We start from the raw sequence: 14,286 nt of genomic DNA, 5'->3' as shown, positions 1-14,286 counted from the left end.
GTCCAAGTATCACAGCTTAATGCAACAGGGCAACTGGTGTGACATTTAGCGCATCCCCATTGAATCAGGTCCACTTGCCTCAAATCTTGATTCAGTGCCTTCGCACGCATTAAAGATGTTAGGGATACCTTTCCTGGTGAGGTATGCCCCTAACCTGGTGAGGAATAAACCTATTCATGCTGGCCCATGCCTTTATACCTGCACTAATGATGCCAGATGCTACTGAGGCCTGGAAGTCCTGGATAGAGAAGATGATGTGGAGAGGACGTTTCCATTAGTAAGAGAGTCTAGAATCCGAAGAGCAACCTCAAAACAAGTGATGTGCCTTTAGAACTGAGAAGAGGAGGAATATCTTCAGCCTGACGGTAGTGAATCTGTGGGATTTGCTGCCGCAGAGGGTTCTGGAGGCCAAGTCATTGAGCTGTATCTAATGCAGAGATTGATGGGCTCTTGGTCGGTAAAGGAGTAAGAGTTGCAGGGAGACAGTGGGGGAGTGGTGTTGGCAGGGAAAAGAAAATCAAACATAATTGAATGGCAGACCAGACTTGATGGGCTGAATGGCTTAATATTGCTCCTAGATCTTATGGTAAATGAATGCACATCCATGTATCATTTCTATATTTGCCCTTGCATCCTTGGTACCACTGCTTCAGCAAGGATAAAGTTATATTTCATGTACAAATTAAAATAGCTTATTTTTAAGTTATATTCTACTAGAGGATGAGAGGAGCAGGTCCAACGTGAAGAAAATAGGAAGGACGCCAGGCACCAATTCTTCTCTGGCGTCCTCAGTAGTGCAGGTATAGAGACATGGGCTAGCATGAATAGATTTATTCCATCAATTCTTCATTGGGTTGACACAAAAAATTGCACCATTTAAGCAACATCTTGGGTGCAAAGAAATAGGAAAGCACATCTTTCAATCTAGCAAAAGGGACAACAGACAAACTTTAAAAGTAAACTGCTTCTTTGCTGCACAACTAACATTTTTAGTTTTTACTTGAGCCCACCGTCTCCTGTTCAATCCATTTTTGAGACCACAAAAGCTGTATCCTTTCTCAGTAGTTTCCTCCATTCCATAACCTCTCATTTCTCATGACCTACTTCCTGATCCAGCTATCTTCTACATACCCTGTTTGACCTTGACCTGCCTGTGCCCCACGTCCACCAGAGTTTTGCAATAACAAAGTAGCTCATGGCCTTGAAATACCTGATAGTAAAATTCCCCTTAGAATACGCCAAAACATTTTGAAAAGATCTGCTCATTAAATGACTTGTGCCTCGGGCAAATACAAGAAGATTACTTTATCATTTACTGCTTTATATCAAGGGTTCACAGCCTGGGCACCATGGACCCCTTAGTTAAGGGTAGTTGTCATGGCATTAAAAAGTTTAGGAACCCCTGATTTATATCATGAACCAAAAGGCATCATACCCCCTCCCAATAAAAGTCTATCCTCATTAATTAGAAATGTTGCCGTTTTGCCAAGAAGTTTGCTTCAATAACAATTAGCCAGGAATGGTAAAGCACTGGTTAAGTTACTAGGTAGGTAATCTAGAATCAACACAGAATTTTCCACTTTCATTGCTCACTGCTCCATAGGAGGCCATTCAGCCCTTGAAAGTAGTCATTCCATTCCCCCAGTACTTCTTCCTGTAACCTTTCTAGTCTCCCCAACCAGCTCTATGCCTGGGACATCTTCCAGCAACTTTTCAACCCACTGACCCACACATTGGGCTGTGGGATGCAGGTGAAGCTCCTAGAGGAAACCAATGTGGACTCCAGCAAACTCCACACAGACAGTGTCTGAAGTCAGGTTGAACGCAGAATGTTGGTGCGGTGAGGCAGCAGCTCAGCTAGATGGGCCATTGAAATGATAAGCAATTCCAGCCTTACAGGAATGTCACACTTCCAGCATTTAACATACCTTTTCCTTCTTCACTTAACTTCATAGTTTACTTATATTCTCCCATTCCTAAGCTGACAACTCATTATTCACTAAATGTCTAAACCGTCTTTTCATTACCCCTTTAGCAATTGATCTTCATTGCCCTGCATCCTATGACAGAGCTTTATGTTTGCTCCCTTCCCACTGCCCTCATCCCCTAGTCTGCCAATGCAAACTTGTTTTAACCAACTTTTTCCAATCGGTCTTCAGCTGTCCCTCCATTGATGCTGCCTGGCTTGCCCAGCATACTCTGATTTTATTTCGGATTTCAAGCATCTGCAGGTCTTTAGGTTACACACTCTAATCCCACAATGGAAGTTGGTCAAAATAGGCTAATTACTTAACCGAGAATTTGAGTTATTAGTAATGGTTACCACAAACCTAAAAGATCGTCCTTAAAAATCCATCTGGTTGACTGCAGCAAAGGACATCTACAATTCCAAAGTAGCCAACATGTGCACACAATCAAAAAAACTGTACAAACTGGAACTCTGAAAATAAAACAGGAAATTGCTGGAAACACTCAGTAGATCAGGCAGCATCTGTGGAGGAAAAAATCAAAACTAACACTTCAGGTGGCAGATCCTTTGACAGAACCAGAAAATTGAAAAAAAATTAAGTTAGTTTTTAGAGAGAGTGGGGGAAGAATGGAGAGGATCAAGAGAAAATCTGTAACAGGCTGAGGGTTGCTGCAGGGTTTATGCTGTTATTTGAATATAGATGGAGCAGAGAAGGGATAAAAACAAAGAAAAGTACCTGTTAAAGCCATGTTTGCTGAAAATTTTAAGGAAAAGGCTGGAAATATGCAGCAAAACATGTAGCATGTGTGGAGAGGGTTAATTCTACAGAGAGATTATCTTTTAGCAGACTTGGCCCACTCTGAAGCAAATAGAGATATCTGACATTTTTTTAACTTCATTTTGAGTTGCAAGAGCTGGAAAGCGCTTCAGACAGATGACGAGATGCTATCCCTCAGCTTTACTGCAGAGTGCAAGAGATCATAGGCAGTTAGCTCAGAGACCGAGTGGGATGGGGATTTAACAATGTCAGTGGCATGGGGAATTATGTGACTGTCTTCTGACATGGCCCAGCTAGCCACTCAAAAAAATCGGAGCACCTTCTCTCTATAGATTGCAGAAATCCAGGAAAGAAATTCACTGCTAACTCCTCAAGAGTGGGCAGCAAGCGTTGATCTTGCTGATTGCAGCCAACGTTGAGGGAATGCTGTAAAGAAGCACTGATGGTGATTGGGCCAAGATGGTTGGGCGAAAGGTACAGCAGTTTTACTAGTTTTTTTCTCCACCTATGGAGTAACAGATCAACATCATGAAAACCCTTTATTAATTAAATACATCCCCATTAAGTATTAGGAAGTTCAATATTGAAGTGTATTCCGGTAGACAATCACACTTTCCAGTAGGCTGGGCTTTGAGCAGCTGGTTCAGGGTATGTACCTGAACTTATTACATTCCTACCCAGGCACAGAACTTTGTTCCTGGAAATCCTCAGTTTCCTCTAGAAACTTAAAATCTTTCTGAAAAGTTATTGGTGTTTTCCTTAGACTTTTAGCCTGAATACAGTATCTGCAAGCCACTTGATTAGTCAGAACAATGTGACCATATTGTGTTACCCCACTGCTACCTACGATATACATAGTGTCAAGCTTTAACACATTCAGGACTTGGTATTTACTGATATGCTTGCAAGACAGTGCACACACACACACACGCACACACGCACACACACACCCGCGCGCGTGCACACGCAATCTCTGAAATATACACATATTGTCAGAGGTAGTAACTATTCTTTACAGTTTGTGCAATTTGTATCATTTTACCCTACTCTGTACAAGATTTCGGTGGCGAGGTGGAGATAACTCTCTACCAAAGGGGGTGCAAGTTGCTTCTTCCCTCAGCTAGCCTGCAGGTCACCCTTGGGCAAGGTATAGCACCTGCTTAAACCCTGATCAGGGTCCAGTGAAGCCATGGGAGTAGCTGGTGGAAGGTTGCATGAGCAGCTGGTGCATATCACATCCTGGTTATGTGACCACTGACGCCAGACCATCTCTGCAGAATACTAATAATGGCCCATCAGAATAACCCATCTTGTAAAGGCAAGTGGCAAACCACTTCTGTAGAAAAATTTGCCATTGTTTTTATTTCCACAGACTCGAGAAGGGGGCCATTTGGCCCATCAGGTCTATGCTGACTTACAGAGCAATCCCATCAATCCCTCACTTACTTCCTATTGTTATGACTGGCAACAGTTTGCCCTGGGGATCACATTCCATGGGTAACCCTCATGGATCTTGTGGCTGAGTGGGACCTTCTCTGAGGGGAAGATGGTTAAAAGTACTTCCAATCAAACAATTCCAGAAAAAAAATCTTTGGGAGCCCTGTTGGTGAAGGATCTGAGCTTGAGGCAGAGTACAACCAGAAGAAGTGGAGAAGGATATTAAGAGCAAAATATGTTTTCTCACAAATAAAGGATTAGTAGCACCAGGAATACATTTGCTGAAGTGGCTGTTGAAGCCAAAGTTATAACAAGTTTCAAACAGGATTATCTAAAGCAAAATATAAAACCATATGGCGGAAAGAGAAAGAAATGGGATTACAGCAAAAATGCTGGCAGTGGGAATAAAATTGTAGAATAGTTAGAGGAAAAGGCCACATAACCCCTCACATTCTTGTTGAGCAATGAATCCCCATTCCACTGCTCTTTCTCCCCACACTGCAGATTAACTTGTTCATTTCCAATTCCTTTTTGACTGTTGTTTCAAATCAGCAGCCACAACACAGAAAAGGCGAAGTAGTTTTCACATCTCCTCTTGCTTGCCTCCTTATGCCCCTCACCATGACCGTCCGGCTTCGCTCCCTCGACTATTACAGATGGAAATACACCTTTTCTCATAATAGTGTCCGCCTCCAAACCTGCACTCCACCTTCCTCCCAGCCAACCCCAGCTTCTCCAGTCTGACCTTGTAACTGAAACCATTGCAATAAATCTTCTCTGAGCCCATTCCGGGACCTCTTGTCCTCCTGAAAGATCGATGGCCGGAATAAAATGCAGCCATCCAGATGAAGTTTACCCAGTGTTTCAACAAGTTCAACATAAGCACCTTGCTTTTGTCTTCTTTTACTTGTCAATCCACTTGCTTTAAAAATACTTCCTAATAAAATTACTCTCCAATACTTCCAGGCACTTTCAAAGGTTAAGGAATTTCAACGGCATAGACACAATGCCCAGAAGAGCCCCCTGCATGCCTAAAGTTCTGCTGGTATCTGGTTTATCAATGCAACTCTTCCTGAAGCTTCTGGGCCCCCACTCCAGCTACCTGCATTACACCAATGCCATCTTCCTTGTAATTATACTGACCCACCAACCCCACCAAGTTCCCCCTGCATTAAACCTACCCCTCCCACTCTCCTCTGTATTACACTGATCCCTCCCACTGCCCCCTGCAGTACACCCAACCACTTAAATCCTTTGATACCGTCATGCACAAATGGAGCTGACAGTAACAGTTCACCCCATACTCAGGGTTCCCACTGCTCCCACTGCCAGGGTCTTCCTCATTCAGATCATTTACTTATTTATCACACACACAAGGTACCCTCAGCCCACTGGCTCTGTGCTGGTTGCAAACAATTCCACCAGTTCCCTTCCATCACCCTGCTTTCTTGTTGATGGTGATTGGAGATTGACTATTAAGACTGATCACCTCACCACACAGTTTTTACAGGCCACCCTTTGTCATCCAAAGTTCATCAAACATCAGACTCTAAGCAGCACCAGCCCTAGAAGATTCCCATGTCTTGGGCTTGGCAAGGGCTTGAGGATCCATCCTCTCCGTCATTCCAAAAATGACTGTTCCGCCTTTGGCAGTCCTGCCTTCAACTGGCAGTGCTTCAAGATCTGGGACTCTCTCCTCAAACCTCCCTCCACTACTTCTCGTCCAAGACCCTGCGTAAAACCCACCTCTCTGACCAAGCCACCCTTCTCTTTGCCAGCGTGTCACATGGCAGTGTCAAATTGCTTCTTAAAGTTCTCTGGGTTGCATTGGCTATGTTATGTAAGACGCTGTTATTTATAGTGTGCAGGCTTCACTGGCAAACTCCACATGCAATCCCTCACCACCCAGGAGAAAGCAGCATTAAGTCTTATCTGAGAGAAGCTAATGGGAATGTGAGGAGAATAAACTGAGATTTGTCTCGGATTATTGTAAACAGCCACCTGATAGTCGGCATTACTTCAATGGGCTAATTCGATGTTCCACGCCTACAACGCACCCAATACATTGGGATAGATCGCTACCAGGCAGCACGGAGGCAGGAAAACTGCAAACTTTAAAAATCTGATCATAGAAACCCCTGGGCTAATATCTAACATTCAACAAAGACAAAAATTGCATTCTCACCTGTTCATCCCTTTTCCTCCGTCCTCCTGTCTCTCCAATGGTTTTGATAACACCGGGTCGGTGTAAGGTGGTGGAGGATGGCGAGGAGATGCTTGTCCCTGGTAGATTGTAAGGATATGACCTAGGGTAGGGGCTGGACATGGAGGTTATGACAGTGGGCTGAACCATCCACTGCAGGTCCTGGCTGGTGGTGATGGCGGTGATAGTTGGGACGAAGGCACTACTGGATCCTGGCATGTCTGCACGATACTTCTGATGAGGGTGAAGGGGATGGAGAGGAAATGAAAGAAGAAAACAATGCGGTGAATCCCATTGCTGCAGCCCCATTACAGTACAATCAAAAGCAGATCATGCCGCGACCTTTAGGCTGAACTGTATACTATTCCTCTCTCCACATATGCTGCCTAACCTGATGAACCTTTCCAGTATTGTCCTGGTTTTGTTTTAGATTTTCAACATCTCCAGTTTTTTTTTAAATGTATTTCTCAAACCCTTATTCACACAGATTCCTTACAAATGTCATCAAGCAATTTGACAAAGTCGTTTAAGAATAGAAGCAGGAATAGCTATCAACCCCTCTAGCATATTGTTAACTTCAGCACACTTTCCTGCCTGATCCCAATAACCCTTGATTACACCTGACATCCAAAAATATCCAGTAACCAACTTCCTTTTCAGGAAAAGGAAATAAAAATACTGTAGGTGTTGGAAAACTGAAATATAAATTTCTTGAAACACTGAGCAAACCTTACAGCTTCTGTGGAGGGAGGAAGGGGGAGAGAGAGACAGACATGCCAGCAACTTTGCATTGTCTATTCACAGGAATGGTCTCAGTAGTGGACCACTTCTTTAACCACTGTAGACCTGGTGATGATTGTGCTCACATGCTGATGTTACTAAGCAGTTTTCCCCATGGATAATGATTATATGCCCCAGTCGAGAGTGAGTTGCAAGTTGGCAAAGTTCCCACAAAACAGAATGGAGCTTTTGATGCGACTTCAAGACTGCAAAGCGTGAAACTGCTTTTGAAGTTCTTCAAGTGATGAAATAACCCAAAGTGTCAAACTGGGTTAAAATCTAAATGCATCTCAGCTATCGAACAGCAGCATTACAGACCCAATGAGCCTGTATAAAGCCTTTCAAACTTCTGATGGAGCGAATATATGTGCATCCATCAGTAATGAAAAATGCATGCACACATGCACAGAGAGTCTGAGAATTTCATTGAAGATTGCAGCAAAACTGAATGCTGAGATTTAAAAACTGTCCCAAGGATGAGAGACTTCAGTTCTGCAGATTGACTGGAGAAGCATGATACATTTTCCTTAGAACAGGAATTACAGTCAGAGGACCTTAGGAGGATGCTTAAGATCATGTAGAGTAGATAGAGAGAGATTATTCCCGTTGGTGAAAAGGTCAAGAACTACCGAGGACTAGAACTAGAATGAAGGTGACTGGCTCAAGAACTGCGAGTGACAAGATGAAATCTTACATAACAAGTGTCCAGGGGTAGGAATGCCCTGCCAGGGGTAGTACAGGAAATGGATCCAATTGCTTTGTTTTAAAGGGTGCTGAAATGTATCTGAAAGAAAAGAATTTATACAACTATGGAGAGATACCGGAAGAGTGGAACAAGGTGATTGTTCTTACATAAAGCCAGTATAAAATCAATGGGTTGAGTAGCTTCCACCTATGCTGTAACCACCCTAGGATTCTGTGACTTCAAAAGTTTGGTGAGTATAATCCATTTTTCTATGCCCTTGAATTAAACGATCCTTGATGTTGTAACAGGTTAAAGTCTGCTTCCTGCCTCTGTCGTGCATTCTAGCAGTTTTCACTTAACTACAAATAAAAGTATATAGGAAAAAAACTTGGTTTATGGTTGAATGTGAATGCAAAATGCTAAGGACTTGCAACATGTATGCTTTTGTCAAAAATAACATTAGAGTTGTTCACCAATACAAAAGACAGGTTTGGCGGAGGATCAAATGTGCTTTGGCAAATTTTGTTCCTAAACTTGTACCCATACATAAACATGTCTCTGATATGCACAATTTTATTTTACATTGCCTGCATTTATTTGATGCTAAATTATGCTCTGTCTGCTGATGATGGCACTGCTAACACCCGACTTATTTAATTGTGCACCTACAATTATTGTTGCTCTTTATATATAGGCTGCTAAATACTGGTCGGTTCCCTGTCTCAATACTTGCTGGTCAGTGCAATTCAACAATTAAATCCCTAAAGCTGGCAGCCAATTATGGGTGATAATTCTAACCAGACACCTCAAGTATAAGATGCAAATGAAATATGGTATTAAATCATTATCAAACATACTTATAGTTACCACTAAATGTGGTTACTTGTGGCAGGGGTTGCAAATAGCCTCATTGTCTAGATCCAAAAGGGTAACAGAATTGCAGGGCTTTGGGGAGAGTGACATAACGGACTCCAATTCAAAGGGCTGAATGTCCTCCATTTCCGGGATCTAGATGTGAAGTTAAAATCCTGTGGCTCTGCTCCCATCACCCCTCCCTTCACACACACACACACACACACACACACACACACACACACACACACACACATATTCTTCCACTACAAAGGTTGCTGTAATCAGCATTTTCAGTGATCGCTCAGCAACAAGCATCAGGACTCTGCCTACCCCAGAGGGCCCAAGGTGAAAACCAGCCTAAGGTAGAGAAGAGCTCCCAGAACCTTGGACATCTTCAAACCACATTACTGGGACACACTCTGGGGGCTGCTGCTGGTGTGGGCGCTTGCTCCACGCTAACTAGCTGCCGAATTTCTTACGCCAGAAGACTGACCATGCAACACAAGTTTTTCTTCCGTTTCAGAGCTCTCTACCACACTCTCAGGTTGTGACAGGCGCTATAAAAATGTCAACATTTCTCTCTTATTTGCGTATGTAGAGATGGAGACAAACTCCAGTGGGTGGTGTTAGATTAATTCGATTCCCCTGCAGCCCCACAATCGCCCCAAAAGCAGCAGGGAACCAGACCCCTCTGCCCATCAAGCACCAGCTATAGTATTCTCCCCTACAATCCTGGCAAATCTTCCTCTTCTTGCTTTGTATCCACGGCACGCGAGTTAGCCTAATAATCGGCTGCGGCGATGTCCCGGGAACAAGGAACGTCCAGCTCCCACCGGGAACAACGAACCGACAAACCCTTTGTAAACTGTTCCAGTACGTTGCCACATCTGCAAGGGCAGGGAAAAGGAGCGACACGCCCAATTGGCGGGGGTTGGAGTCGGATTTTATTCAAATAATTTTTTTTTAAATGTGCAATAAAAGCAAGATAAATTCTAATCCGGTATGGCTTCACACCGCAGAGCAAGAAGCCAACAAAACACCCAGTGTGTGACAGGGAGAGTTGGGGTGCCGCCAGCAATGGATTTACAGTAACTCAACACACACCGACAGAGTTAAAATGTGGGAGCCGGGGTGAAACTCTCAGCCCACGAAATGCTGAAACTCCAGATAAATCCAAGAAGAAGAGGAAAAAAAAGTTCTGAAAGAGCCGAGAAGGAAGGGAATTCTGCCAGCCACTGCCCGGAAAGGGTTTGTTTTTAAATGACAGTTTCGAGAAGGGTTGGTTCGTTACGGAGAACCAATAAGGAAAATCGGAGAACCAATAAGGAAAATTTCATTTACAATCCCACCCTCGCGCTCTCCGAACTAGCCTGCTTTCCTGGAGACGGACCTCCGTTTTTTTTAAAAAAAAAGATAAAAGGAGCTCCGAAACCTATTTTGTAATCTCAGCTAGTTGCGCAAGATCCCCTTCAACTCGCTCCATTTCTTCACCGACCATTGAAGCAATAAATAATAAGGCGCGATGAATTGCATCAAATAAAGTTACATCAGACGGGGACTGCAAATAAAGTGACAGGCGGCCCAGTTTTAAAGAGCTGAGGCTGAGCCGAACCTCCTAAATGAGGAATTAGGACAGAAATATTCTAACGATTTTTTTAAATGATTTCATTTTGAAGGAAAAAGTTTTGCCGTTTTATCGCCAACTTTTGGAGTGGAGTATTTAACGAGAGGGTGGGGATTTGTAGCCTCTGCCCTCGGTAGAAATATGACTGCATCTGAATTTTATTCACTATTTCTGGTTGGTCAGGAGATGGATGGGGGTATTAAAGAGATGGAGGTGAAATCTGAAGGGAGGGAACGAGAGTGGAGAAGAAAATCTGGCGAGGCAAAATACGAGATAGTGCGCGAGAGGAGAAGATAGGCGCTGGAAGGGAGAGAGAGCACGAGATGAGGGAGAGGGAGGGAAAAGGTCCTAAAGAACTCAAAAAGAGAGACAAAGTATAAAAACAGAAAGATCGATAAAGGCAAATAACTCCGGCTAAAAGGGGTGGGGGGAGAATCTGTGGAGAGGTCGAGAACGGAAGCCCGGGATCGCCCTTCGGCTGAGGACCGAGCGAAATCCCTGCGATCGATCCGAATCCACTGCTTTTGGGAAAGATTATTTGAGAAAGATCTCGTCCCGTAGATACAAGCCCCAACAAACAAAACTCGATTGCGCCAAGTGTCTCCGGCGACACGGAAATAACACAAGACTTGTGCCAGTATTAAACCTGTCCCTTTCAAAGCCCACCTGCACACACGGAGACGATCGCTAAGTCCTGGTGATTCAACGCTCTACGCCTTTATTTCAGGAAGAGCCTCTCTGACGGTGAACAGGCACACGATCCCAGTGCCGGCGTAGAACAGCAGTTAGTAAACGCCAAGGAGCCGCGCACAGCTCAAAGTGCGGAGGAGACAGAAGGGTTCTCTCTCTCTCTCTCTCTCTCTCTCTCTCTCTCTCTCTCTCTCTCTCTCTCTCCTCTCTCTCTCCCTCTCTCCCTCTCTCTGTCTCTCTCTCTCTCTCTGTCTCTCTCTCTCTCTGTCTGTCTCTCTCTCTCTCTCTCTGTCTCTCTCTCTCTCTCTCTCTCTCTCTCTGTCTCTCTCTCTCTCTCTCTCTCCTCATCCATCTCTCTCTCCATAGCTCAACTCTCTCCATCCTCCGAACCTGCAGGTCGAGAAATACTTTTGAGCTTCTAACCGGCTCCGTTCAACAATTTGGAAGGTAATCCCGGAATTAACTGAAGTACATCTGTTTGAGAATGCATTTGAGAGATTACAGCATTTTATCCTAATCGACTGTCCCACACCAGCTCTTCCCCCAACCCCCACCACTTTCCACTGGGTCGCGGTCCTTACCTGAGAGCCGCCGATCGAGCCGCTGGTACCGAACACGATGTCCGCGTTTCCCGGGGACGTGCTGCTGCGGGAGGACGTGTCGTATTTCCCGGGATATTCCTGGTACATCATCCCCCGCACCAATCAATCAGTGGTGTGTTTGGCTTTTTAATAAACCGGCCGTATTCCTCCTGGGTAGAATTAATCCCTGTGTCTGTTTATTTGTTGGCAAATGAATCTCCTGCTTAAAGAAACTCCAGGTTCTGAAATAAAACTCACTTCTGACAAGCACTTCCAAGGTGTGTGCTTCTCAGACACATCCCACTCTCTAAGCTCCCCGCTTGTTCTTTTTCTTACAGATTGAAGGGACGCCAACAATCCATAAATTTCCCGTATTCGCCCCCACCCACCCACCCAAACTTTCTAGATTGAAACTTTAATAACTTTTTTTTAAAATCGTGGTCTTTGTCTTTGCTCTGCACTTCTTGCCTTTCGCGTGTTAGATCAGGTTGGCAATGACTAATGATTTGCGTTGTACCGCCCCCCCCCCCCTTTCTCTCTAACTCCGCCGACAGTTCGCGAGTTGCTTGCCGTACGTCTCCCGAGGTGGATGACTCAGTTCTCTGGTATTAAGCCTCTGCTCTTTTTATTTCTGACCCTCCCGCAGCCGAGGAACTCACGTCAAAGCTGGTGGATCCGCCCAACGTTTCTGCCGGCTCACATCCTTGGCTCCCACTCCCCAACCCTGACCTTTTTTTTGGTACATTTATATATGTATGCACAAGTGTTTGCGAAAGAAGCTTACGAGCTTTCGGCAGTGCCCTTAAATCATTATAAGAATCAAGGTTTACATTCGAAAGTCTGATCAATGGTTTCGTCCATTGACGCAGGGTGATGCCTAAAAATGGATATTGCGTCAAATGATGCGGGCTGTGGGTTTCCTTGGTTAACGTGACGTCTGTGTGGAGGGATTCCCTTTCGCGTGTTCGAGCTATTAAGCAGGCAGTGCAGGACGCCCCCGCCCCCACCACCCCTCACTCCCCATTCATTGGTCCCTACCGTAGAAAAATAGACTATAGATCCCTCTCCTAAACATAAGATATTCTGCAGATGTTGAAAATATGTTGGAGGAATTCAGCAGGTTAGGCAGCATCTATGTTGCGAGCCGAGACCCGTTATTAGGACTAGAAAGGAAGAGGAATGACGCCGGAATAAGGAGGTGTGGGGGGGGGGGGGATGGAGGGGAAGGAGGACAAGGTAGAATATAATAGGTGAAGCCAGGTCGGCAGGGAAGGTAAAGGGCTGGAGAAGAAATAATCTCTTTGCTGCCCTTTCTGGTGCATACACGATTCCGAGTCTCTTAATGAGGCGAAGTCCTCCTTTCAGCAACCACATGTTCCAGATGTTGGACGACTTGCTGCTTTTTCACCAGAACTTTAACCGGCTCCACCCGTTCGCTCCCACTTTGAGAGAAGGGCGGGAGACGATTCTTTCCTGGGTTAAAAAGTGAAGTGCGCGGGAGAAGAGGTTAAATTGTGCTTGGGTTAACAAGCAAGAGACTTTTTCCTGGGTCGAAATACAAGGCGTCCAATAGATTTTCCCCGGGTTACAGTGTAGAGCCTGCGCTATGGGAAAGGCAAATGTTATATCTATCCTGGATTAAAATGTGAAATCATCTCGGGAAGGTAAAAGGTACCGAGATACCAAAAAGAAGCAATTCAAAGCTTTTAAAATGTTTGATGATTTAAACAGCGGGTGGAAACGCTTTTGTCAACGATTACCTTTCGGGGATAAGGATATTTCCTGCGTTTGTGCAGTTCACTATGTGTCAGTTTAAACAGGGGAGAGCCCATTTAAAATCTTTCTAAAAACATATTGAGTTTAGGTCTTTACTTACTTTGTTTAAGAGCGAGATTTTTAAGTGATTTTATCGACAGTAGGAAGGTAAACAAATGTCTCCTTTCTTCTTTTTCTATCCGAACTTTTCTTCACATTTACTTTGCCGTGGTGAATATAGCCATGTCATTTCCGCGCCCGGGGGCCCCTGTGATAACCCCCGTCACACTATTTCCCCTACACTGTGGAACTCTTCAGTAAATAGGCTCGCTTTCGGCTTTGATCGGCCCACGGGTGAACAGTGATCGCTTCATTAGGCCATTTAAGTGACACGCGCTCCGTCCAGCGAAAGAGAGCGGATCAAAGCCCCTAGCTGTTTCCATGTGGAAAAAAGCATGTTTGACAAAGGCTGTCTGCGTTCATAACCCACCACTTACGTGATACTTGAAAATGAAGGGTTTATTTTTACTCTTTGCCTTGTGCTAAAGGTTATGAAACAATTAGCAGGATTTTCCATTCCCAGAAAGTACACTTCACAGAATCATAGCCATTCGGCTTAGTATCATTGTCATACAGCTCCCCTGGGCCACCGTGCCCATGACATTTATCACTGTGCTGATCTATGCTAGTCCCATTATTTACCCGCATTCGGTGCAATTCAAATACTTCAATGTTGTGAGAACCTACACCACTCTCCCAGGCAGTGGTGCAAGCTCCAATTCCCTCTGCGTGAAAAAAAAAATCCCCCTCGTATCCCATTAAAATTTCTACTTCTTACCTTAGACCTTGGACAGCCCCACTATGGGAAAATATTATCACCCTACCTCGCTGATTATTTTTTAAAAAACCTTCATCGGGTCATTCAAAGT

General features: G+C 44.5%; 1 protein-coding gene across 2 annotated transcripts in view; it reads right to left on the bottom strand.

The window, feature by feature from the left end:
* Positions 1-12,305, bottom strand: part of fosl2 (FOS like 2, AP-1 transcription factor subunit) — a 35,965-nt gene extending 23,660 nt beyond the window's left edge. The window contains exons 1-2 of one of the 2 annotated variants that reach the window (XM_059982826.1): positions 11,603-12,305; positions 6,370-6,621 (exon numbers count right to left, since the gene is read on the bottom strand). In XM_059982826.1, coding sequence (XP_059838809.1) covers positions 6,370-6,621; positions 11,603-11,713 — 363 coding nt within the window. In that variant the 5' untranslated portion in view covers positions 11,714-12,305. Of the gene's footprint in view, positions 1-6,369; positions 6,622-10,997; positions 11,154-11,602 lie in introns of those variants that run through there. The other variant, XM_059982827.1, reaches the window with a different exon arrangement.
* Positions 12,306-14,286: the final 1,981 nt, after the last annotated feature.

This window comes from Hypanus sabinus, chromosome 10 (assembly GCF_030144855.1).
Source record: "Hypanus sabinus isolate sHypSab1 chromosome 10, sHypSab1.hap1, whole genome shotgun sequence".
Lineage (NCBI taxonomy): Eukaryota > Metazoa > Chordata > Chondrichthyes > Myliobatiformes > Dasyatidae > Hypanus > Hypanus sabinus.
Note: the sequence above shows the minus strand (reverse complement) of the source record. Positions and strands in the feature narration are given on the sequence as shown.